Raw genomic sequence first — 23364 nt, forward strand, 5'->3', positions numbered from 1 at the left:
GAAGTGAGGTCACAATATGTGGTCGATTCACTTTGTTGCTGAAAGAGCAAGTGAGTAACAAAGGGAAAACGATTTTATTAAGATTATAGAAGCAGAAATATGAATCCAATATGAGTGGTGTGTAATATTCATTCAATATGCACATGACATGGATTTTTTATTATTATTTTAAAATATATTGTCATGGGATGATTCTCTTTAGATGCATCATCTCAACAACAAGGGAACAAAGTGGACAAAAAGAAAAACAGACAAAAGTTACAACCTGAGACCAAAAGAGAGAGAAACAAGATCAAACTATAACTAAATAAGAAATGAAAGAAATACAAGAAATCATCAAAATCATGCAACACTGACATGAATACTGAAAATATGAGTGATTGGTTTTTAAGTTACATCATACATGTATTAATTAATAATATGTATTTATATATTTGTGTTCTTAAAGTGGGTGGTAATGAATTTGGTTTATTAATCTATTTATCTCTATATGTATTTACACTGCTTTGTGTTTTGTGTTTCCCTGACACTGTCTCCAATATATTAAATAAATGTACATGATAATAAAAAGTGAATATAAAACTCAAACAGACAGATTCCTGCTTCTCAGAAACACTTTGGATGATGACTGTTCGGTGTCTTCTGCTCTCCTCTGCCCCGAGTCCTGCAGCTCGGGGGCAGATGTGTGCAGATGTGTGCAGATGTGTGCAGAGGTTCCGGAGGTCCGGGTCATGTCGCCCCTCCTAACTGTGATGCTGCAGCCTGCAGGCAGAGTGAGGTCAGCCGCTGCAGCCCGGCGCCTCCGATCAGCTCCTGCAAACCTCCACAAAGACAAACTCCGGGTTCCACCCTGCGTCCTTCCTCTTTTCCGGGGGGTTTCAAACGGAGTGAGTCCTCTCGCTCCTCTCGCTCCGGGTGTTTGTTTCTGTGGACGTCTGGTCTCTGCGGGAAGATGAAGCTCGAAACGCTCGTGAAACTTCTGCCCTGCGTTGTGTTTTTCCTTCCTCACGCACTGCGCGCTCAGACAGGTACGTTTCAAACCCTTTACGCACCGTTTCCTTGTATTTTTTTTCCGCAAACTTCTCCTTGTATTTTTTTTCCTCTGGTGTTCATGTTGAATTCATTTCTCTTCAGTTTAAAAGAATTGAACCAAATATGAGATGTAGAATCTGATCGAATCCCCTCGGGTCTTGATCAGAATGAGGAAGATGAAGCCTCAGGTAGGATCTGGTTCTGTGCCAAATAGAAGCTGACCCTCTTCCCTCGTCCATCACGTCGCTGTCCTCCAAGGCCACGCAGCTCCAGTCTCATGGTCTCAGTCATGTTCTGAAAACAGAGGAGTTCACTTTCTCTTCACCCACCTGGTTCTGTAGAGTCAGGTGAAGCCGACCAGGTCCAGATGGAGGGATGAGGGACGGGTGAGGGACGGACGAGGGATGGACGTGTGTGGACAGCTCGGCTCTGACAGCTCCTGTCATGTTCCTTCAGCGTCTCTGTGTCAGTTCACCTCAGACTCAGTCCCGGTGTCACCTTTCACTTGACCTCTGAGGTCAGGGCCATGAGAGTCAGACACCGCTCTGCTCCCTCTCTCCTGGTGACAGCTCGGGGGGGGTTCTTTCCCTCTGCTCTCACGTTTGTGGTCGAATGTTCTGATGGTCCCTGGTCTCTACTCGAAACCTGTCTCCGTCTCCGTCTCCTCCTTAATCACCGGTCCTCTTGCTGATCTTTAGTTTTAAATGACACATTTCCCTGACTCGCACAGTAAAAACACAGGTGACCTGTTCCTGGAGATTTACAGTAAAACCAAAAGCTTTATTTCAAATTAATACTATAAATGATAAATTAGCTGCGATCCATGAGCATGAGCAGTTACAATTTTTTTTTACATGTCTTGCTGTTTGTGTCATGTTTTCCCACAACACCTTTGTTGAAGGTTATGTTTCATCAGTTTGTTTGATGCTTTGTTTGTTTGTTAGTTAGTTTGTTTGTTTGTTGGTTAGTTTGTTTGATCGTTTGTTAGTTTGTCAGCAGAATTAGGCAAAAAACGACTAAATCAATTTCCAGGAAACTTCTAAATAATACATATTTGGACATTTCACCAATTTCCCAGGGAGTAATTCATGTATTTTGATGAAAATGTTTGAAGAACTGATATCTATATAAATAGAAATTCAGATCCAGCTGATTTAAAAGTGGTTTTAAGTCTGCATGATAACAAATAGGTTTAGGAACATGTAACTGGCACTAATGTGACTCTGAGATCATGTGAATCCAGTGTCTCTCTCTCTCTCTCTCTCTCTCTCTCTCTGTCTCTCTCTCTCTCTCTCTCTCTCTGTCTCTCTCTCTGGCTCTGCTCGCAGCGCTCCCTCCTGAATGTGCACCGGGGGGGCACTCCATCCTCCAGAACCCCTACCGCAGCACCACCTTCAGCTCCAGCTGGCTGCAGCAGTCGGCCCTGCAGGACTTCATCTGCGACCACTCCCTCACTCCGGGCTGGTACCAGTTTCAGATTTTTGACAAGCCAGCCAGCATGCCCACTCAGTGCGTGGAGGTAAATGACCGTTTCTGTAAAAATGTCTTTCAAGGACGCAGGCGCTGTTCAAACCTGGTGATCTGAAGTGGACAGCTCCGAGTTCCACTTGTCTAAAAGGAGAAATCAGGAAATCAGATCTTGTCTATTTCTTGGCATTTTCCTTGAAAACCAAATTGCCTCAGATATTCGACACACTTGTAAAAGGTGTCAGACGTCGTGGACATGAGATTTGTATGAATTGTCTTTGTGAATGAGTGAGTTACTCTCACCCGGAGGATCTCGGTCCTTTAAGTCCTTCAGGTCGTTCACACGCTGCTAAAAGATGCTCGAGTGATCGGATCTCGATGCTGCTGAGGTCGATCTAAACTAGGAGCTGTCCACTTGGGATCGAACCAGATGCAACAATAATACAAAACGTATTTTGTGATGTTTAACATTTCTGTTCATTTTATGTCATGTGGGGCAGAAGGTTTTTGAATCTAGTTATTTGAATCTAATATTTTACTGAATGTGTCATTGAATTTCTAAGGTGACGACTTCAGTTGTCTTGTTTTATTTGATCAAAACCCAAAGTTTTTTAGTTTATGATTATATAAGACTAAGAAAAACCACAAGTTCACATCTGGAACCAAAACAGAACCTGTAGCTCGTTGTATAGTTTTGATATTTGCTCAGATCAACTGATTAATGGATCTTCAGAATAGTTGCCACGTTTAATAAAGTTGTCAAGCAACAGTTGCATCAGGGTTTTTAATGTAATGCAAGATTTCACATCCCTCAAGTCTTACTTCAGGTGACTCGATGTCTCGTAACTATGTGATGACTGTGACCTTGGTTGAAGGTCATACATTTCTCATGACCCCTGAAATTGGGCAGTTTTCATTTTGTCTCCTCGTAGAATCATGTGGTGACGTCCAGAGGTGATAAATACAAAGTGTTGATCTATGATGCTTTTAATTTCAAACACCAACTCATCAGTCTGTGAAACCTCTGCAGACACATCTGTGATCAGCTGTGATTGTCTAAGTGTCGCAAAACAAAGTGGTTGTGTTTAGATTGTGCAAGTGTGGACACATTTGACTTTGTTGTCAGGTTGTTGGTGAGTGTGTGTACATATATTTGTGAAGGAGAGCTGGAATGTGTCTCGTTTCCTGCGAGCGGCCCGCTGAGAGGAGCCTGTGGGATCCATCTGAAGTGTCAGCCGCTCTCTTGCCTTCCCAGGGGATCACCGCTCCCCGTGGGTGATGGATCCCTGCAGGAGTGGGAAGAGACGAGCTGTGGACATGTGATGCATAATAAGGCGTCGTCTTTTTACGATGATGGCGGATAAGTGGCCGGATTTGTGCCGACCAAGGATTTGAATGCGAGAAGTTTCAAACACATATCCAGACCTTTAACCCTTTCTAGATGTTTTGGATATTTGGATACTTTGATTCTTCCCTCCTTTGTCTCTGTGTGAACTTCCAGGTGAACCACTGTGGGACCCAGGCCCCGGTGTGGCTGTCCCTGCGTGACGGTGAGTCCCTGCCCGGGCCGCTGGAGCTCCGGCAGCTGACGGCCTGCGCCGCCTGGCAGTTCTTCCCGAGCAGCAGCAAAGACTGCTGCCTGTTCCGCATCCCGGTGACGGTGCGTAACTGTGGAGACTTCTACGTCTACCTGCTGCAGCCCACACAGGGCTGCATGGGATACTGCGCTCAAGGTCGGTCAACTCAACCTGCCGTTTAGGACTTCCTACTTTCCCTCGACCAGCAATCGAGTGTGTTAATAATGTTGATTTACAACTCACTGTTATTGCCCCACCGCTCGATCTATCCAACAGAGATGTCAGACACTTCACCCACGGCGTCGCTGACCTGTGGCCCCGACGAGGTGGACGTGGATGGAACATGTAAAAGTGAGGATCCTGCTGTGTTGTTTATGGCCGACGCTTGTCTCCTCGTGTTAGGTCAAACAGCAAAACAATCAGGAGGTCGGGGAGTTGCCATGTGGTCAGGAATGCACCGCCGGCCCCCTCACCGCTCCTCTTAATGAGCTGAGCATGTGTCCCGGGGTCTGCTGGGCCTCGTCTCCATGGCGACGGCCCCTCGGCCGGGCCAGGAGTTATGCCAGGGCAGGTTTGAGGAAGCTGGCAGAGGTGGAGGAGGGAGGTTTAATTAGAGGGAGATGACAACCCAGTCAAGTTCTTCCACCACCAAACTATGAAAACAGTTTTTTTTATGGACGGGGCTTTCAGCAGAAGAGCTTCACCTCCTCTGCTGGGACTGAGATTATGATCATGATATAATAATGTGCTTAATTTTTAAAGCACTTTTCAAAAAAAGGTTTACAAAGTGCTTCATTGACATAAAAACAGAAGATTCATGCAGCGCAATTACAAATTTGAACAAGTCAAAGCGAGACAATGGATGAAATAAAGCAACGAAATGAACAAAACCCCAGTTAAAAGCAATATAACAAGAAAATGTTTAAAAGAGATGTTAAAAGTTTATATATATATAAGGTTTAGTACTTTTCAGTTGTAATAAGCTGCTGGATGCCTACATTTCTATCTCTCTTTCTATCCATCCATCCATCACTAGGTGAACATTAATGAGGATGTTAAATTAGCATTTCCAGACGTGATCAAACCCTTGTAAGTATTAAAATCCTCCTCCTGCTCTTTCTCCCTCGTCTCTCTCAGCCGAGCAGCCTCCCTCTCCCTCAGAGCCTGTGATCGTGTCGGAGGTCAGCGGTAACACCGTTTACCTCAAGTGCAGCTTCGACAGCAGCTCCAACAGCTCCAGCAGCTCCAGCAGCTCCAGCAGCTCCCTGGGCTTCGTGGTGGCCTGGTCCCGTCTGTCCCCTGAGGGCAGGAAGGACGAGCTGAAGCAGGAGACCACCATCCAGACCTCGGCCTTCATCGAGCTGGACGGGTTCAACCTCCGCCTGGGGGACAAGGTCTGACGCTGGGCCGCGGTGCTTTACTTCGTGGGGCCCTGGTTGGATTCTAGAAGAACTGTAGTTTATCAGCTTTAGGCCCAAAATAAAATGATTTAAATATGTTTTAACCAGGTCCTGGACTTACAAATGTCCTAAGACTTATAAAGGTTAACGTTACCCCCACATCTGGACTAAAAACAGCCGGACAGACACATATTTGAAAGTTGTTAGATTGAATGTTTAAAAACAGTCTGAATGAAACATTCCTACAACTTGACTTTCCATCCTCTGGAAATACATCAAGTATGTGGCTCCTGGAGTTTTAAGGCAGCAGAGACTGGAGCTATTATTGAAATCTGTCAACATGTCGTTTTTAGTGTTCGCTGCTCGTCTGTGTGATCTGGAACTAAAACTATAAAACCCTTTTATTCATCCTGGATGTTTTTACATTTTCTTCCTTACTGTATGTTTCTTATATCGTCCTAATATGACCTTGATTAAGTTTATCACTGACAGGTGGACACCGTAGTCACACTGATAAAGAAAAGAGAATTGATGGTATGTACATTACTTTAAAAGAAAGACAAACAAGTGAATCTTCCTCTCTTTCCTTCCTTCCCTCAGATTTACTGCTCCTGTTCCAGTTTCTTCTTGGAGTCTCCAGACGTCCGCGGAGCTTCAGTGGAAAGTCGGGAGTTCTTTGCTGGGATTAGGGTAAATCCCAGTAATCTGAACTTTAAAAACTGTGTGTGTTGAGTCTTAATGAACAATATGTGAGTCAGCATGGCTATAGAGTATTTATCTCTTTGTGTGGTGATATGTATATCTATTTGGTTCTCTAAGATATTACTCTATTCCCAGTGATAAAGTGTTTATGTATATATTTGCTGACATTCCTCTTTGACAACGTGCAGCTGATACCGGAGCTGAGCGTCGTGTCTGAGGACGGGAAGCTGTACGAGCTGGTGGTGGAGAGCACGGTTCCTGTCCCGTGTGTGGAAGAGACGTCCTCCCCCTCACAGCAGTGCGCTCTGTGGCTGCAGCTCAGCACCAGCAGCCAAGGTGAGAACTGTCTGAGCACATAAAGGCTGCTTATTGGTCCTGAGAGGGTCTGGAAACAGGTCCCATAATAAGCCAGTCTGCAGAAGACTATACGTTCCAGTCTAGTAGAGGCTGTTTTTAAAATGGGGATTGAGAAGTCGAAACAGTGAATCCTTGCCTTTTTGCAGAAGTAAACAAAATCAGGGAGTAACTCGGGTTTAATGACGAGGATAAACACATGTTGGCAAAGTGAAAAAAGTAATTTGCTACCATTTGCCTGAATTTTCATTTTGGAAAATGAATAAATCTTAAGTAACTGAGGAGAAGCAGAGAGAAATAAAGCAGAAAAACTCTCCACATACAGTATTTTGCTTTAGATGAATATGCTTTGCCCACTGACGTGTTAGATGTGTTCGATCTGCTGCTGTATGCACCTTGCATGTGTAAATTGAAGCTACCCTCTCCTTTGTACAGGTTGATATATTTAAAAATGATTTTCCTATTTGCACAGGTCAATAAAAACAGGGCTGTGGAGTCACTTTATTTCACTGTATCTTTACAAATCTCAATAACAGCTGACAAAGTGTGGGTTAGTTGAAATGATCCATGTATAAAAATGACATATGTTGCAGATGGGGGGTGGCTGGGTGCGGATGTGTCCCTGTCCTCCTGTGTGGTGGATCTGCCCCGTGGCCCCTGCAGAGTCGGGGTCTGTAGCCGAGCTCTGATCCACTTCAGCCCCGTCACGGACTTTGTCAAAGACGGAAACAGGACAACTCAGATCTCCGTGAAACCCATCGTCACGCAGAACTTCCTGTGGAACGGATACTCACCAGAACCCGTTGAGGTGAATACACCAGACTGTCGATAGCTGCTGCATCTGTAGAAGTTATTATATTTTAACTGATCTCTCGTTTTCAGATCACAGTGAAGGACGTTCCCTCGGCCTACTGCTACTCCTTCACTGATCCTCACATGATCACATTTGATGGCAGGTACTTCAGTGTCTTAAGCAGTTAATCAGGGAACATCATGTATTTAATCGCAGTTTAACATAACGTGACATTTTTAAATCGCACTTATCAAATATCTAATATGATCTAATGACAGGAACCTGTGTTTTCCTTCCGTACAGATACTATGAGAGTTACCAAATCGGCACCTTTGTTCTGTACAAGAGCAGCTTCTGGCCGTTCGAGGTCCACGTGCGTCAGTGGGAGTGCGGCAGCGTGGTGCACGCCGCCTCGTGCGTGTGCGGCTTCGTGGCGAGGGACGGCGGCGATGTCATTGCTTTTGACATGTGCAACGGGGAACTGGGGGAAACCAAACCTCATCTGTCTGTGAAGAACCGAGACCTGAGCAAGAGCGGCATTCGCATCACGGAGTCCTACCAGGGACGAAAAGTCACTGTGAGTTAGAGCAACATTCACACACTTTCACACCCACGTACATTCCTGCCAACTTCCAGAGCACTTCTAGATTTAATATAAATATATACGGCTCATCTAACTGTTACTTTGACCTTCTCTGCACTCAAACTCTGAGGATGATCTCTCGTGTCCATGTTGTCTCCAGATGACCTTCTCATCTGGAGCGTTTGTCCGTGCGGACGTGTCCGACTGGGGGATGAGTCTGACAGTGAGGGCCCCCGGGTCCGATCGGGGTCACACTGAGGGTCTGTGTGGGACCTACGACGGACAGTCGGACAATGACTTCCACGCAGCAGGGGGCGCCACACTGAGGGATCTGGAAGCTTTTATCTCCGAATGGAGGTCAGTTTTTTTTAGGATGTCTGAGCAGGAGTTTCTGTGACTCTCTTTCCTCTTCACTGACATCTTGTTCTTTGTATTCCTCCTCTGTCAGACTCCCTCCAGGAAGCAGCCTGTTCGACACCCTGCCGTCCCATCTGAGTGCACCGAGCCCCCGCAAGTACTGTACCTGTCAGGCAGAGCCCCGCCTGGCGTCCTCCAGGGCTCGATTGCAAACGGCCACAGCCCCTGACCCCACCTGCTCTCATCACGGCAACGTGCATGTCCTCAGCGTCATCCCCACTCTGGACGTCACGGCCGAGTACATCGGCTCAGTGGAGCTACTCAAAGGCAACGAAAGACAGATGCTCCCTCCGGGTCAACAAGCCCACGATCACGGTATTGGCTCCCACTTCAGAGCTTCCAGGGACGAGTCTGTGACCTCGTCCCAGAGTCAGCAGCTCAGAGGGAGGCGGCAGGCCCACCGTTACATTTCCAACTCCCCGCACCAAAGCCTCAGCCAGTCGGACTTAGAGGGATTTACCTACTTCTTCCCTGAAGACCACGAACCAGCAGCTCACCTGGACTCTTCCCCAACGTGGCCCACACCCTCTGGCCTCACTGAGCCTCAGGCCCGGGCTCAGTGCCAGAGGGCTGTGGCACAAGCGAGCATCGTGATAGGCTGCGGGCGCCTGATAGAAAGGTCCCTGATGGACCACGTGGTGGTGATGTGCGTTACCGACCTGCAGCTGAAGGACGAGCCGTCGTGGCTGAACGCAACGTTGCCGCTGCTGGAGAACGAGTGTGAGAGGAGGCTGGTGGAGGAGAAGAGGAGAGAGAAGGAGCATCAGGATGTTCTGGCCGCCCTCAAGTGTCCCAGTCTGTGCAATGGGAACGGACAGTGCTCGGAATGGGGTTGTGTGTGCTTCCCAGGGTTTGGGTCCTACGATTGCAGTGTGCTGTCTGGTAACATACGAAACACACACCAACACAAAGTCAATACTGAAGCTCTTATCAGCTAGTTTTAACTTATTGATAAAGAAGTATTCAGGTACAGAAATGCCAAAGATATATCTGAGGTGATTTAGAAAAAGATCCAAAGGGAGACATCACAGTAGCTAGAAATATATCTGTGGAGAAGGAGAGCGCTCACTCTGCCAAGGCCCTTAGAATCAATCAAGCCCTACAGCTAAGCCAAGTGAATCCACAGTATCTCAGCTACACGTTGGTCTAAGTAGCAGGTTTGTAACTGGCTGAAAAAACGACTTTCCATTGAAAATCCACTAAATTCTGACTCTTAAGAATCTGCACCAAATTACACAGACTCAAAGATTTCAGTCCCCTTAATTGTGCTGCTTTCTTTTCATCTAGATCCATTAATTCTTCACTGGGAAGTTGGAGAAAATGTCCAAAAAACAAGACATATCTCAATACGTTAAACAAAGTGATAAAGAAATCCTAGATTGGCTATTTTTCCACAGGTTTTCTCTCGGGCCTTTTCCCATCCGTCTACCAATTTTCTTGGAAATGCGTTATATAGTTTCTACGTCATCCTGCTGAAAAACAAACAAACAAACAGACAGAGGTAAACATAGTCTCCTTGGTGCAGGTAATAAAACCAAGCTGCTTCTTCAGGCTCGTAGATTTAGGTTAAAAACTTTAGTTTATATGTTATTTTCTTGAACTGCACCAACACAAGATCAACAATTGAAGTTATCTCTGTTTCCAGCCTTGTTGTCGTTCATGTGACAGTTGCATGCACACGTCTAGCTTCCCCTTGACTTCTATGGTGACAGACGTATGACTGCAGTAGTCTCCACTCGTCTTGACTCTTTGTCGTTGATGTTGTGAAGACCAGATCCCAGAGATCACCGAGCTGGAGAAGGAGGGTCTGTGTGATGTGCGACAGGGAGACTGCTCCACCGTCCAGGTCTACGGTCAAGGCTTCAAGGACTCGTACGAGCTCAAGTGTGAGTTTGTTCAAGAAAAGGTACTTGTCCTGCTTGTGTCTGTTTATTTTTCTATGATATCCTGTGCATGGATTTTGTTTTAACTGTTCGAGGGGTATCTCAGTGGAGGTGTAGCTAATTATCTGTAGTTTACAAGCTGGTGATCTGAACCAATCTAACACTGACAATTGATTTGCTGTCTTACGACCGAACCCCACTTCATTCCCCGTGTCTTTCCTGGTGTCATCTCTGATGTCTCTCTCTCTCTCTCTTTTCTCTCCTGTGTCTCTTGTCCAGTTTGTGGATGGAGACTGGATCCTGGACGAGCCCCAGTTTGTACTAGCCACCTTTCTGGATGTGACGGCCCTGGAGTGTGCACTCCCCCTGGAGGTCAACGGAAATCTCGCAGGCCTGGACCAGGAGACGGAGATGAACAGACCTCTCGCCCGCTGGCAGATCAAAGTTAGTTTCTGTAATGCACAGGGAAGCTAACAGTGTTTTATTCTCTTATTCTCTCTGTGCAGGATCTATAGTAATGGAAGCTCCCACAGTAAATCTGCAGTGGAGCAAGTGGAAGCAGACAGATGTGACATTTTGTGTAGTTTTCAGTTTCTGGCCTCAGTTGCGGAAAGTTTTTCTCTCAGCATTTTGAATGAGTATATTTAATTGTGTGCATAAGACAAACTAGTGTCTGTCATTAGATTTGTTACATATCATAAGAACATTTATCTCTGACGACTGTTGCAGGACGACAGGATCCTCAGTTCATCTTCTTGTCAATATTTGAGTGGTTGAGAATGAGCCCGTCTGAATGATTGTAGTTCAGTTTATTTGCTTAATGCATTTTCCCAGTTTATCATCTTCCCTCTGACGGCAGGTGTCCAATGACGGCTACAGCTACAGCAACGCGAAGATCCTGACTCTGTACGACGGAGCCTGTCACATCTGCAGCCTGAACTCTGAAGTCCTCTGCACCCTGAGGGTAACACGTCAGAAGCATGGCTAAAGATTGTCTGTTAGTCTTTGTCCTTTAACCACATCATCCTCAACAAGTAGATTTTTACTGTGTTTTGAGATTTCTGCATATATTTTGGAGACGTCATCTTGTTATTACAGCCTTGTTTTCTGCTTTAGCTGTAACTTGTAGCAGCACATTCACCGATCGGGCTGTGATTTAGTGTTTTGCGGAATGTGTGAGGTTTTCATAAACACAGGAAACAGAATGTGTTTGGTTTTTCATGTTCTGTGCATGTTTCACATTTGAACCTGTGTGGCCCCCCGAGGGAGGCCGGGGCTGTAATGTTTGTTAAGTGGCCTCTAAACATCATGTTTCAAGTTACCAGAGGCAGTTTGTCTCCGAGAAAGAAACACAGAACATGTGTGTTTTTATATATTTATATAATAATATATTGTTTTGCTTCCCAGGAGAAAACCTGCAACATTGACGGCCTGTGTTACAGTGAGGGAGAGTCCAATCCCAGCAGCCCCTGCCTCACGTGCCGGCCCGACTCGTCCAAACACACATGGTCTATAGCAGAGAGTACGTGCACAAACACGTCCGTGTCCCTAATCTGTTTAGTCTCATAGGTTCGTTCAGATCGAACAGCCGAGAGAGAGAAAGTCCAAACCAAACCCCAGGTGATGTAAAACTTTTTGAACTTCCTCGGTGGAGCCGAGGCCGGATCGCCATCACGGTGTGTTTTGTGGTCGCTGGCCGCTCAGGGCTGTTTGGATAATTTGTCAGCAGCTCTGTGCAGATTGGAACCATTGAAGTTGCTTCAGTCCCCCGGCGCCGACAGAAGAGCTCACCTCATTGTTACACTTTCTAGACCAACTTTACTTCTTCAACTTTAAAGTAGGTCAAACGCTGCTCTGCTCCCTTCACAGGGAAAATCCACCGTCGGCTTCACAGGAGTTAGAGGATAAATGCTGACAGGGCAAGGTGCTGATTATTGGTCAGGCGGATTTTATCAGCTCCTTGATATATATACACTGTCATTCACTCGTTTGATCATTCATGCATTTAATCAATTATTCATTTATACTTTAAAAGGTTGAGTTGGACCTGTTCTGGCTGTTTGAGGTTACTACTGATGTTTGAGAGTTTAGAGAAAGACGAGAGAAGCAATGATTTCTGTTTCCTCTTTTTTAAAACAATAAAAAAACACCACAGCTCACGTTTTTACCACAGAATGTGAACAAAGATGGATGAAGCATCTCCACTTCCTCCCGTTGAAGCTAAAATATCACAGATTCGGATGTCGCCATCTTGCAGGTTTGACGTAATTTGGTAGTAATCTTTCCCCTCCGTTGTATTTCCCCGTCAGAGAACAAGCCTCCGGTGCTGCAGCCGCCGCCGTTTCATCTTCGCTCCTTCCAGGGTGAGAACTTCATGTACCAGCTCCGAGCTCAGGACTCTGAGGGCTTCAGCTTCAGCCTGATATCAGGTCCTGAGGGAGCGTCTCTGTCTCCGGCTGGTCTGCTGATGTGGACGGCCTCAGCCGAGACCTCAGGCACACAGACCTTTTACTTCTCTATGATGGACGACTGTGACACGGAGACCACAGCGTCTGTGCAGGTACCGCTCGCCATGCTTTGACTTTTTAAAGACATTTTGAAAGTCTAAAACACATTTACTTTTTTTGGCTGGTCAGTAAAATGTCTGTGATTTCAAAAGCAACAAACGAGTCCACAGCCTTTTGCTCTCTGTTGTTTTACTGCCGCCGGCCACTAGAAGGAGCTGAGGACATGTTATTTCTACTGAAGGTGCTGTGTCACAATTCCTTACTTCACACCACATATTGATTCTCTGAACATTGTTAACACTGAAAATGTGACAAAATATGAGAAAAGTAAGTAGAATCAAGTTTAAAGACGTCAAGAAACTCTCTCTTCTTTTTGTTTTGATAGAAACTGATAATTTAAAGTCTTCTTGTTTGCTTATTAGTATGTTTGTTCATTTGTTTACTTGTTTTTTTTCATTATTGAATTTGATTTCACAACCAATGCTGCTTTCCATCTTTTGGTTTGTCCCGTGTACGTCCATACACCTGCCTGAGTGTCCAGAAACTCTAAACACCACACGTGTGTAATACACTGATCTACAAAAACATAATTTCTACATCGTAACGCAGGGAGACTGAAGTCCAAATAATGAATCAAATAAAAAGCAGTGCATATAAGACAGTATTCTCTGTTTCTCCCAGGTGTCTGTGCGATCCTGTGAATGTCTAAACGGAGCTTCCTGCGTTCCCAACGTCAACCTCCCTGTCGGCAGCGGAGAATACGTGTGTGTGTGTCCCAGTGGATTCAAAGGGGAAAGGTGTGGGGTGGATATCGATGATTGTAAACCCAACCCCTGCAGACTGGGTCGCTGCATGGACGGACCAGACTCCTTCTCCTGTGTCTGCCCAGCAGGGATGACAGGTACGCATCTTACAGTGGATTCCTTTGTGCAGGGCCACGCTTTCATTAAGTGGTGGCCTTAGATCTGCAGGATTTACTGTTGTATGAGTGTTTTCTGGGAGTGAATGTTGAAAAACAGCTGTTAACTCTTCGTACATATATGTTTTTGTTGTTTGTTTGTATACTTCACACCTATTTTCCTTTCATTTGTAATATTTGAACCGTGGTTTATAGTTTTTTGGGGGTAAGTAATAGAATATTTCCACATTAAGCAGCTTTGTGTTTCCTGTGTTTTCAGGCCGTACGTGTAGAGAAGATCTGGACGAGTGCGTCTCTCAGCCTTGTTTCCCTGGAGCGAGCTGTAACAACACGCTGGGCTCCTTCGTCTGTGGCGTCTGTCCACAGGGATTCACCGGCGATGGAAGAAACTGCACTCGTGAGTCCTCTTTCTCAGATTTTATTTTGAAAAGCAATAGTTTAATTTCTCTCAAAACTATCTCCAGCTCTCAGCTCCAAACTCAGAGTTCCTACTAAAGAAATAAAAGCTTAAAAATGGGTCAAACATATAGTTTCTTAAAAGAATTCCTTTAACACCTGGACACTGTATTTTTTGGCAAATACTTAAACATAGAAATGTGTTTATTGGGGATTTATTTTCAGCAGCGGATGTGTTTATGGCAACAGATCTATTGATGTGGGATTATGTGATTTTTAGGATATATACAAAACTGGATCTCAATGGCACAGATCACAGTTTTGACTACTCAGACAATATTCAAATTTGTTTTGGTTGTGTTCCTTTTATGGGAAAACAAGTAAACTCTTGTCGTCCAGTTATAGCTTCTTGCATCCTTTTCGTCTCCAAGGTAACACGGAGTCCACGGCGAAAGTTGTAACCACACAAGCGAGAGTCCCGCAGTTTTTCCTGAGGCCCAAACTCTCGGGCCCGTCGCCGTGCAGCAGGAGGCCGTGTCACCCGGGGGTTCAGTGTTTTGACAGCACCCACGTCTCCGCAGGGTTCGCCTGTGGACCCTGCCCAACGGGTTTCCATGGAAACGGACGAACGTGTACAGCAACAGGTGAGAGTGGAGCAGTTCTCTAGCATTTCAAATATGGATAAAAACATCGATGGGACAGGAAAGTGTTTAAGTCATATCCTCTAACTCCCAGTGTTTTACAGGTCAGGGAACAGTCACCAGCGGAGCAGACGGTCATATTCACATTACCAGATCAAATTCCAGCAAGGAAATGAGTCCTACCACCTCCTCCTCCTCTTCCTCCTCTTCATCATCTCCCACCTCAGCCAGACGACCCTCTGACAGGAGGACTAGACCAGAAGCCACCATCTCTACCGTCAGGAGAGTTTCTGCCACCGACAGGAGGACGACAGCGACTCCACAGAATCAAACTGGAACAGGAGTGTTAGTCTCCACTGTCCTCAGAGGTCAGCCCAGTGGGGTGGAGCTGACCCCCGCCCTCGCCACCGGGGTCAGGTGGGGGAAACCGTCTCACCGCGTGACCTGCGCCGACTCTCCCTGCTTCCCGGGTGTTCCCTGTGAGCCCAGCGTCACCGGGTCCTTCAGGTGCGGTCGCTGCCCGTACGGTTTCACCGGTGATGGAGTCATATGTAAAGGTAGAGATTCTAATAACAGCTTGACAATTCTGTGTCAACGCCAAGTAAACCACAGGAAATTGACTTTCTGAATTTAATCTCGTTATGAGAGTATTAATCGTGTAAAATATCTGGTTATGTGCTCACTAGTGTGAGATAGAAATTCATATTTCTTTGTGCTTGAGATTCCCTGACTTTTATATCGATTCAATGCAAATTACGTAATTTAAGTGACACAACGTTATTCACAGGTGAAGCCGATTGTTCCAAACTCACCAACGGAACGAAGTTTATAATCACGCCTTGATAATAAACATGTGATTGACGTGTTTCAGCCGTGTGCAGGTACCAGTGTGGGAGGAACATGGAGTGCTCTCTGCCCAACACCTGCACCTGTAAGGAAGGTTACACCGGATACAACTGTCACATAGGTGAGGAGGAGACAGGTTGGATTCATTAAATCATGTCACACTTCAATTAACCTCTAAAGAGCCCACATGTTGTTCCAAGAATGTGAACCTCAGAGTTCACTGTCTTTATGAATTGTGATCAGCTATAAAAATACATGTGGTAAATATCATAATTAATGTTTATATCCGTGTGGATAAGGCTCATATTGACAAACCGATAAATCCATCGAGCTCGGGTGCAAAAGTAAATTAACCCAGGTTAGATATATACAAAGTACATAAGGAAAACACATTATATCATGTTCAGACTGAATAGTCGTCATTAATACTAACTACTGAAGGTGTCTCTGAGTAAAACCACAGACAAAGATTAAAGTTCTATATGTAATGGGACATATAGAGAAACACGTGTAGATGCATGACAGAAAACATCTAATATTAATTGTTATTATGAATTTTAAACCACATCTGAAGATTCCACTGCCTCGTTTCTTCTCCCGCAGCCGTGTGTCGCCCCGACTGCAAGAACCAGGGGAAATGTGTGAGACCCAGCGTGTGTGAGTGTCCTGCAGGCTACAGTGGACCCACCTGTGAGGGAGGTAAACACAACTCGGTTCAATATGCTGACACACAAACACACACTCACAACATAATGATGAGTATCTTTGTGTTGCTTACATCCTGTGTCGTTGTGTAGCGAGCTGCGAGCCGCCCTGTCAGCACGGAGGCACCTGCTTGGCCAGAAACCTGTGCACCTGCCCCTACGGCTACGTGGGACCCAGATGTGGAATCAGTGAGATGTTACTATTATTATTTATATAGACTATTATTACTTTGACCAGTGCTCACACATCTTAAAGATCATCTATAAATCTGCAGCGTGGGACGATGCTGTGACTTCAGTTCTCTTGAATTCAGTTGATTAAGTTTGTGTACTTGTATTTAGAAGTGTGTGTGTGTGTGTGTGTGTGTGTGTGTGTGTGTGTGTGTGTGTGTGTGTGTGTGTGTGTGTGTGTGTGTGTGTGTGTGTTAATCACGTGTGTGTCTCAGTGGTGTGTAACAGGCACTGTGAGAACGGAGGCGAGTGTGTGTCACCTGATGTCTGTCGATGCAAACCCGGCTGGAACGGACCGACGTGTAACTCAGGTAGCATCATGTGTGTTCACGCTGCAGCTGCAGGCGTCTGATATGTTTTTATTCAGATTAATCATTTTTATATACAGGCTGCGTTTCCAGGCAAAATTTGATCTTAAAGCGCAAGATATATATCCTATATACTGTAGATTTGAAATAAAGGTTTTCAGACTGCGGTTGTTAAATATTCTGCATCTAACTGTAGCTCCTCGTACGCTCTGCAGCTCTGTGTAGCCCCGTGTGTCTGAATGGAGGAACGTGCATCAAGCCCGACTTCTGTGCCTGTCCCAGTGGCTTCTACGGCTCCCAGTGTCAAATCGGTAAGTTTGTCATGTGTAAATACAACAGACACACGTTTGTAGAAGATATTTGAAAAGGCTAAAACTGAACCTGTCTCCGTTTTAATGACTTTGAGCCTGAAGAAGGATCTTTGAGTTGGTTACATGATGAAACTCTTCAATACACTAATCAGGGTTAAAGACTTTTATTCATTTGCATTTCTGGCTTTATATTGTTGGAGGTTTTAAATCTTTTGGTAAATTAATGATTCTTTTTAGATCATCATGTTTTTTTGAATCCACCAGGACTTAAATTAGCTTCCATTTAATTTAAAAGTGCATAGTTAATGGAAATTCTCCCACAATGATCAAACAGTTGTTTCAGAGGCAAGCATGAAACTATTAAAACATCAGATTTAATGATTGGACATTTCCAGAAATGCCACTAATTAGATGGTGATTATTCCCTGTCATCACAGAGGTCAGAGGTCAGGGCCCGGTCACACAGATCTAGATCTAGTTCAGGGGCTAAGCTCTGAATTATTACATCACCTCAGCGCACCAGGAGAGGAGCTGAGGAGAAAAGTCAACCACTTACAATCACTGTAGAAGTTCTGTATTACCCATGATCCCCGGCTTTCCTGAACCAGAAGAGCCGCCGAAACACTTTAACTGCGTCAAAGCAAATGTCTCTTGAAACCTCCAGTTGAACGTTGTTGTTGTGTTTCAGCCGTTTGCAATCCTCCTTGCAAGAACGGGGGTCAGTGCATGAGGAACAACGTGTGCTCCTGCCCCGAGGGCTACACGGGGAAGAGGTGTCAAAAGAGTGAGTGAGTTTACTGCCCACCACGTTGATGCAGAGATCATTGTCCCCATGCAGCTCACAGTTCAGAAAAAACAATGTGTTCCAGGTGTGTGTGAGCCGATGTGCATGAACAAAGGAAAGTGTGTGGGACCCAACACGTGCTCCTGTGCATCCGGATGGAGAGGCAGCAGGTGCAACATACGTGAGTGTGTCTGTGTTTTTGTGTCTTTGACGGTTCGGGTAGATTCATTTGAACCAGATTTCAGGTTTGTTGCTGAAAGTGTTGATCGAGCTGCTCCTGTGTTTTCCTCCCTGTTCTGACTCTCAGCCGTGTGCCTGCAAAAGTGTAAAAATGGCGGCGAGTGTGTCGGACCCAACACCTGCCACTGTCCCATCGGCTGGGAAGGCCTGCAGTGTCAGACCCGTGAGTGTATTCATGAGAAAAAACAAACAGATTTATGTGTTTATGAATAATTAAACCATGCTTTGATATGAATTCCCTCCTCAGCGATCTGTAAGCAGCGTTGCCTGAACGGAGGGAGGTGTGTCCTACCAGATTACTGCCACTGCCGTAAAGGCTACAAGGGTCAAACCTGCACAGTGAAGGTCAGTGTGAGGCGACGCTTCATATAATCGGACTCAGTGGGAAAAGTACCCAACGGCTCTTAACACCTCCAGGGTTGAAGGTTCTATTCCCTCAGAGGTTCTGCTTTCTCCCATTTGTGCCTCTCATGTAAAAGAATTGAATCCAAGCATCCATTTTGTCTGAAAGGTAGAAGGAGGAAGTTTGGGAAGGGGGGGTTAACATATTTCTCATCGTGCAACAGATGTAGTGTTTTTTCATCCAGATGTTTAGACTCTCGCTACGCTGTTAGTGATCTTAAACGAGTTTCTGGGCTTTTGTTTTGAACAGAAAATGCTTGGCTCTGTTACTTGATACATGAGGCGCAGACTGCAGCTGCAAAATAAAGACTCAACAAACTGTAATACTGTAATATGGAGATAAATGTAGTTGTGTGAAATCTAATTTTATTGAATTTGTTTTACACCTTCACAGGCATCACAAGCATGATGGGAAAGAAGAGAGAGAGAGTGAAGGAAGCTACAAAATGCACAAAGCAAGATGAGGCACCACAAGTTGTTGTTTGTTTGTGTGTGTGTGTGTGTGTGTGTGTGTGTGTGTGTGTGTGTGTGTGTGTGTGTGTGTGTGTGTGTGTGTGCGTGTGTATTTGCATGTGCTTGAATGTGTGGCTCTGTGCACACGTGAGCACTAACAGAGGGACTTGATGTATTGCACTTGTCTTTGCGTCCCTGTGTGTTTCACTACCTCAAGGCTGAAAGTCACACACATCTGGTCGAGTCATCAGCAGAGATGTGAGTGTGTGTTGGTGCAGAACATTGTGTAGACGAAGTAAACGGTGCATTCACAAGATGGAGGTTATTACTATTCCCACCAAATTATAGTCTTGTTTTAAACTTTTACCAAACTGATGATGTTTGTTTCTTACTCTAGAGAGAAAAATAAATGTAAGTGTACTTTCTCATTCTGATTAATTTAGATGACACACATCAGTAACTTGTTTTAGACTGAAGACGTTTATATGAATATGTTTGAATTTAGCTAAATTACATTTGTGCGTTTTCTTTACCGCTCTCTTTAATATATTGTTTGATCAGGCCCAGGTAAGTTATGGGCTGTCACTTATTTACACTGATAGTAAATCTAAGTATTAACGTAATGACCACCTGTTTGATTTAGGCTGTTTTTAAAAAAATGTTTTACCAGCACCAGGTTACACTGTGGTACAAGTCACATCTGACAAAATAAAGAAAATTGATCTATTTCTATGCTTTAGTTATTTATTTTTTTAAATGAGCTTCAATGATTCATGCGATTAATTATTTTATTAGTTTAATGACACAAATCACAGTAAAGTAAATAACATGTTTGCACAAACAAGAACAAAACACAGACTTGGTGTTTAAGATATAAAAAAAAAAAACTTTAACTGTCCTCGTAAACCACAGAGTCCCTGATTGGGCCCCGTTGACCTGTGACCCCCCGGGCCGAGTCCCACTAGTGTAACTTCTTCCTCTCCTCGCAGCGAGGGCCAGAATACGGCGGGCGACAGCGGCATTTTTCAGGAGAAATACACTTCCCTCCGTTCAGGCAGGGCTTCGTGCACACGGCTACAGACAAGAGATAAAAAAAACAAAGGTGTAAATCACTTGTAAAACCCTGAGAAAGTGGAAGAGAGTTTACAACTGATGTAAATCCTGACATCGCAAATCCAGAAACTGGCCACAGAGTCGAGACGCGTTTCCATGTCTCGCTTCGGTCACATCTGGAAATCTCAGACTCAAACTTCCCTAAATAAACACGAGTATTACTCCTCTCAGTCAGGTAGAGACTTATGTGGATCTCAGGAATGTATGAACAAACGGAAAAGAGGTTGAGCAGGTGGAGAGGAAGAAGATGTAGAAAATAGCTCATTGATTTTGTGAGTGATCTGTGTGTGGGACCAGTTTGAACTCACCAGTGTGGCAGGCACCGCCCAGCCATCCCTCCGGACAGCTGCAGATTCCTGGAGCCACACAGATTCCCCCGTTCCTGCAGCCTTGGGGACAACTTGCTGCAAGGGGAACAAATGACAAGAGACATTCTCAGCATGCCAGGAACCACGTTCGAGTCTGATACCGATGAAGACGAACGCTGGGACCTCCTTAATCGCTGTGTAATATGGAGTTGGGACACGGCAGAGATAGAATTGTGTTCGGTGAATGTTCCGCTTCCATCTAGATGCTGTATATTTGCAAAAGCTGGATTTAATTTACTGCCAAGAACGTCTTGATCATTATGAACAAGCTATAAAATGCCATTAATAACCGTTACCACAGAGAGATATTTGTGAGGAAGAGCCTTGGAAATGTGTGAGTGGGCTCATTCGGATGAGGAGCTGCAGCTGAGACACAGGCTCCATTCAGAGACTTTGACCCTCGGTGTTAATGGGGTAATTAGATACGGATATAAACAGACCCTCTTGGCATTTGGAGCCGCTCCAGCTCGAGGGGCAGATGCACTTGGCCACTCCGTTGACAGCAGTGCACTCCCCTCCGTTCCAGCATCCTCCGTCACACGTCACTGCCAAAAGACAAACACGGATCACACCTGTCAGCAGGGACGTCGATAATAAGCTCACGTCCTCGAGGGTCTTTAAGCAGGATTCACTTCATATTTTACAATTCTTTGATTAGAAATTGGTCCTTGTTTGACTCGCGAGCCCTTAAATGAAGCAATGTCTGCTTAAGACTCTTTGTCATTGTAGTTGCAAATGCCTCCCAGTAGTTATTATGGTATTCTTAGAATCACTAGGAGATCAAATTATCCCCAAATTCACCAGAAAATCACAAAAATAAAGAAAGTCTGGAGAAGATAACGTAATTTGTGAATTTCTTTTCTGGTTTCTGTCCAGGACCTCTCAGATTTATTTTACGACCCAATCAGACTACACAATGGCTCTTTTAAAGAATTCTCCACAGTACGATGTACATAATTCACCAGTTTATTTTGCATTAGCTTATTTCTTTTTGCCAAAATGTCTTGGTCTAACTTAAAATTCCCCCCAAAAAGGTAGAAATAACTTCTCAGAACACGACCCAAGTGTCCTCAGTAGTATCTACAGCCCCGACTCTGACATCCTAACCATCGGGTTCACTTAACAGCACATTAAGTTTGAGCCAGTGGAAAAGTTTTGGTTGCAAACTACTCCTGCACTTTCATTTGTGGAATAATAACTGTTCTGACCGGATATTATAAATTATCTTACATAAAGATGTCTGGTAAAAGAGCAACACTTGTGTAATGGAATGAACAGCACAGAAAGAAATACAGGATACAGCCTTTAGAGTTAATTCATGACAACGTCCAAATCACACGACCACTGTTTCATTCACTCCTAATAAACCTGCGTACCTTTGTGACAGTATCTTCCTCCGAATCCTGGGGGACATCTGCATTTTCCAGGGCGAAGACACTCCCCCCCGTTCTTACATTTGGGATAACAGTTGGCTGCAGTCACACAAGAACACACAGGATATTTACAGTGCTGTTTATAGTCTGGGTGGGGGTGGGGGTGGGGGGGTTCAGTCACTGAGTATTTATGAATTTTTTTTAAAAGCATCAGTTGCAAAATAACTTGATTTTGGCTGATTCTGCAGAAGGTTTAGTGACGAACACAAGTAATGTGCTCAACAGTCTTTTGGAAAAGAGCCTTTTATGTATTATATATTATATTAATATTTTCACATCAAGGTAGAGCCATGTTTGACCTGATGTGAAGTAATTTAGCAGTAAATTCATGTGTGTTGCATTAAAACAGGATAAAGGAAGCTGCAGGGATTAGTCACCTACTAAAATGTATTAAACACTGTATTGATAATCAATTTTTCAGTCATTTTCAAGCCAAAAAAAATTGCTGCGTCCAGCTTCTCAAATAAAACGATTTGCTGCTTCTCTTTGTTTTCTGTGATTATAAACTGAACATATTCGGGTTTTTGGACGATAAATAAGTCAAACAATCCACCTGGAGATTACAGACAAAACAATTAAGGAATAATAATGATAAATGATTTTTTTGATGATCTGTTTAATGCACTCTCAAGTTTTACAGTCTACAAATAAAGTTACTCTACAAGAGATGGAATATAAACTCAATATTACAGAGAAAAGTTGGTTTCTGTACTATTCTTAAATCTATATTCTCCTGACTAACAAAGTAAAACAGTCACACCTCCAGAATAAAACCACATTTACACTATATCACAGTATTCTTACAGCACAGGAGTCACGTTTAGAATTAGGCTTTGTTTTAAAATCACATTATGAATAAATGTATTAAATATAGATCCTCACCGAACTTGCAGGTCTCCCCCTCGTAGCCTCTGGAGCAGAAGCACGTGTTGTTGCGGATGCAGACCCCGGCGTGTTCGCACGGCGGCTCGCACTTCGCCTTGGGGTCGAACACGAAGCCGAGCGCGACTCCCCGCGGAGCGTCCGAGCCCGCGGAGCACACGCCGGCCACGGCCAGGAGGAGGAGGAGCGGCCCGCAGAGACCCACGAAGCCCATGATGGAGGTGTCCGAGCCGGGGAGAGAGGAAGAGGAGGAAGAGAGAGAGAGAGAGAGAGAGGAGGGAGAGACGGACAGAAGGCGAGAGGAGGGAGGTGGAGGAGAAAGGACCGAGACTTCTCCACGTCGCCCCGGCAGCTTCAGGCGGGGAAAGGGCGACACCGGCAGGTCAGAGCCGGGGGGAGCCACCGGTGAGGCGGGGCGGAGCGGGAGCAGTGTCCTGTGGTGATGGAGGAGGTGAAGGAGGTGGAGGAGGAGGTGTAAACATGGCCTCTTGTTCTCAAACATTTATCACAGGTTATTAAAACACAAGTTTTCTCTAAAGGGTCAAAATGCTAATGCTAGCTTTAGCAGCTAAGCTAACTGTTAGCTAGCTGCAGCTGTTCTCTTAATTCAGTGTTTTA

General features: G+C 44.9%; 2 protein-coding genes across 2 annotated transcripts; one reads left to right on the forward strand and one right to left on the reverse strand.

The window, feature by feature from the left end:
* The first annotated feature begins 789 nt into the window (after nucleotides 1-789).
* LOC117777034 (von Willebrand factor D and EGF domains) lies at nucleotides 790-19601 on the forward strand. Its single transcript, XM_034611503.1, has 31 exons — nucleotides 790-1028; nucleotides 2361-2551; nucleotides 4001-4232; nucleotides 4353-4427; nucleotides 5214-5470; nucleotides 6077-6166; nucleotides 6367-6514; nucleotides 7126-7340; nucleotides 7415-7488; nucleotides 7629-7902; nucleotides 8069-8265; nucleotides 8357-9207; nucleotides 10095-10231; nucleotides 10488-10652; nucleotides 11068-11172; nucleotides 11616-11730; nucleotides 12518-12768; nucleotides 13397-13616; nucleotides 13894-14031; nucleotides 14462-14674; nucleotides 14776-15228; nucleotides 15543-15638; nucleotides 16121-16216; nucleotides 16315-16410; nucleotides 16668-16763; nucleotides 16976-17071; nucleotides 17760-17855; nucleotides 17941-18036; nucleotides 18163-18258; nucleotides 18343-18440; nucleotides 18892-19601. The coding sequence occupies exons 1-31, from the start codon at nucleotides 953-955 to the stop codon at nucleotides 18904-18906; spliced, it is 5358 nt and encodes a 1785-aa protein (XP_034467394.1). The 5' UTR covers nucleotides 790-952; the 3' UTR covers nucleotides 18907-19601.
* A 6-nt stretch (nucleotides 19602-19607) lies between these two features.
* Nucleotides 19608-23156, reverse strand: LOC117777036 (von Willebrand factor D and EGF domains). The gene is made up of 5 exons (XM_034611505.1): nucleotides 22747-23156; nucleotides 21808-21903; nucleotides 20872-20976; nucleotides 20372-20467; nucleotides 19608-20024 (listed from the first exon to the last, which is right to left on the reverse strand). Exons 1-5 carry the CDS (start codon nucleotides 22958-22960, stop codon nucleotides 19912-19914), a joined length of 624 nt encoding a protein of 207 aa, XP_034467396.1. The 5' UTR covers nucleotides 22961-23156; the 3' UTR covers nucleotides 19608-19911.
* Nucleotides 23157-23364: the final 208 nt, after the last annotated feature.

This window comes from Hippoglossus hippoglossus, chromosome 16 (assembly GCF_009819705.1).
Source record: "Hippoglossus hippoglossus isolate fHipHip1 chromosome 16, fHipHip1.pri, whole genome shotgun sequence".
Taxonomy (NCBI): domain Eukaryota; kingdom Metazoa; phylum Chordata; class Actinopteri; order Pleuronectiformes; family Pleuronectidae; genus Hippoglossus; species Hippoglossus hippoglossus.

What these genes read in the sequence shown, in the direction of transcription:
- LOC117777036 (XM_034611505.1), bottom strand. Translation starts at nt 22,960, where the DNA reads ATGGGCTTCGTGGGTCTCTGCGGGCCGCTCCTCCTCCTCCTGGCCGTG. An exon ending in AGGAAGATACTGTCACAAAG is followed by an intron (nt 20,977 to 21,807) that starts GTACGCAGGTTT and finishes GTCTTTTGGCAG; the next exon opens with TGACGTGTGACGGAGGATGC. An exon ending in GGGCGGTGCCTGCCACACTG is followed by an intron (nt 20,025 to 20,371) that starts GTGAGTTCAAAC and finishes TCTTGTCTGTAG; the next exon opens with CCGTGTGCACGAAGCCCTGC.
- LOC117777034 (XM_034611503.1), top strand. Translation starts at nt 953, where the DNA reads ATGAAGCTCGAAACGCTCGTGAAACTTCTGCCCTGCGTTGTGTTTTTC. An exon ending in CGCACTGCGCGCTCAGACAG is followed by an intron (nt 1,029 to 2,360) that starts GTACGTTTCAAA and finishes CTCTGCTCGCAG; the next exon opens with CGCTCCCTCCTGAATGTGCA. An exon ending in ACCTCCGCCTGGGGGACAAG is followed by an intron (nt 5,471 to 6,076) that starts GTCTGACGCTGG and finishes TCCTTCCCTCAG; the next exon opens with ATTTACTGCTCCTGTTCCAG.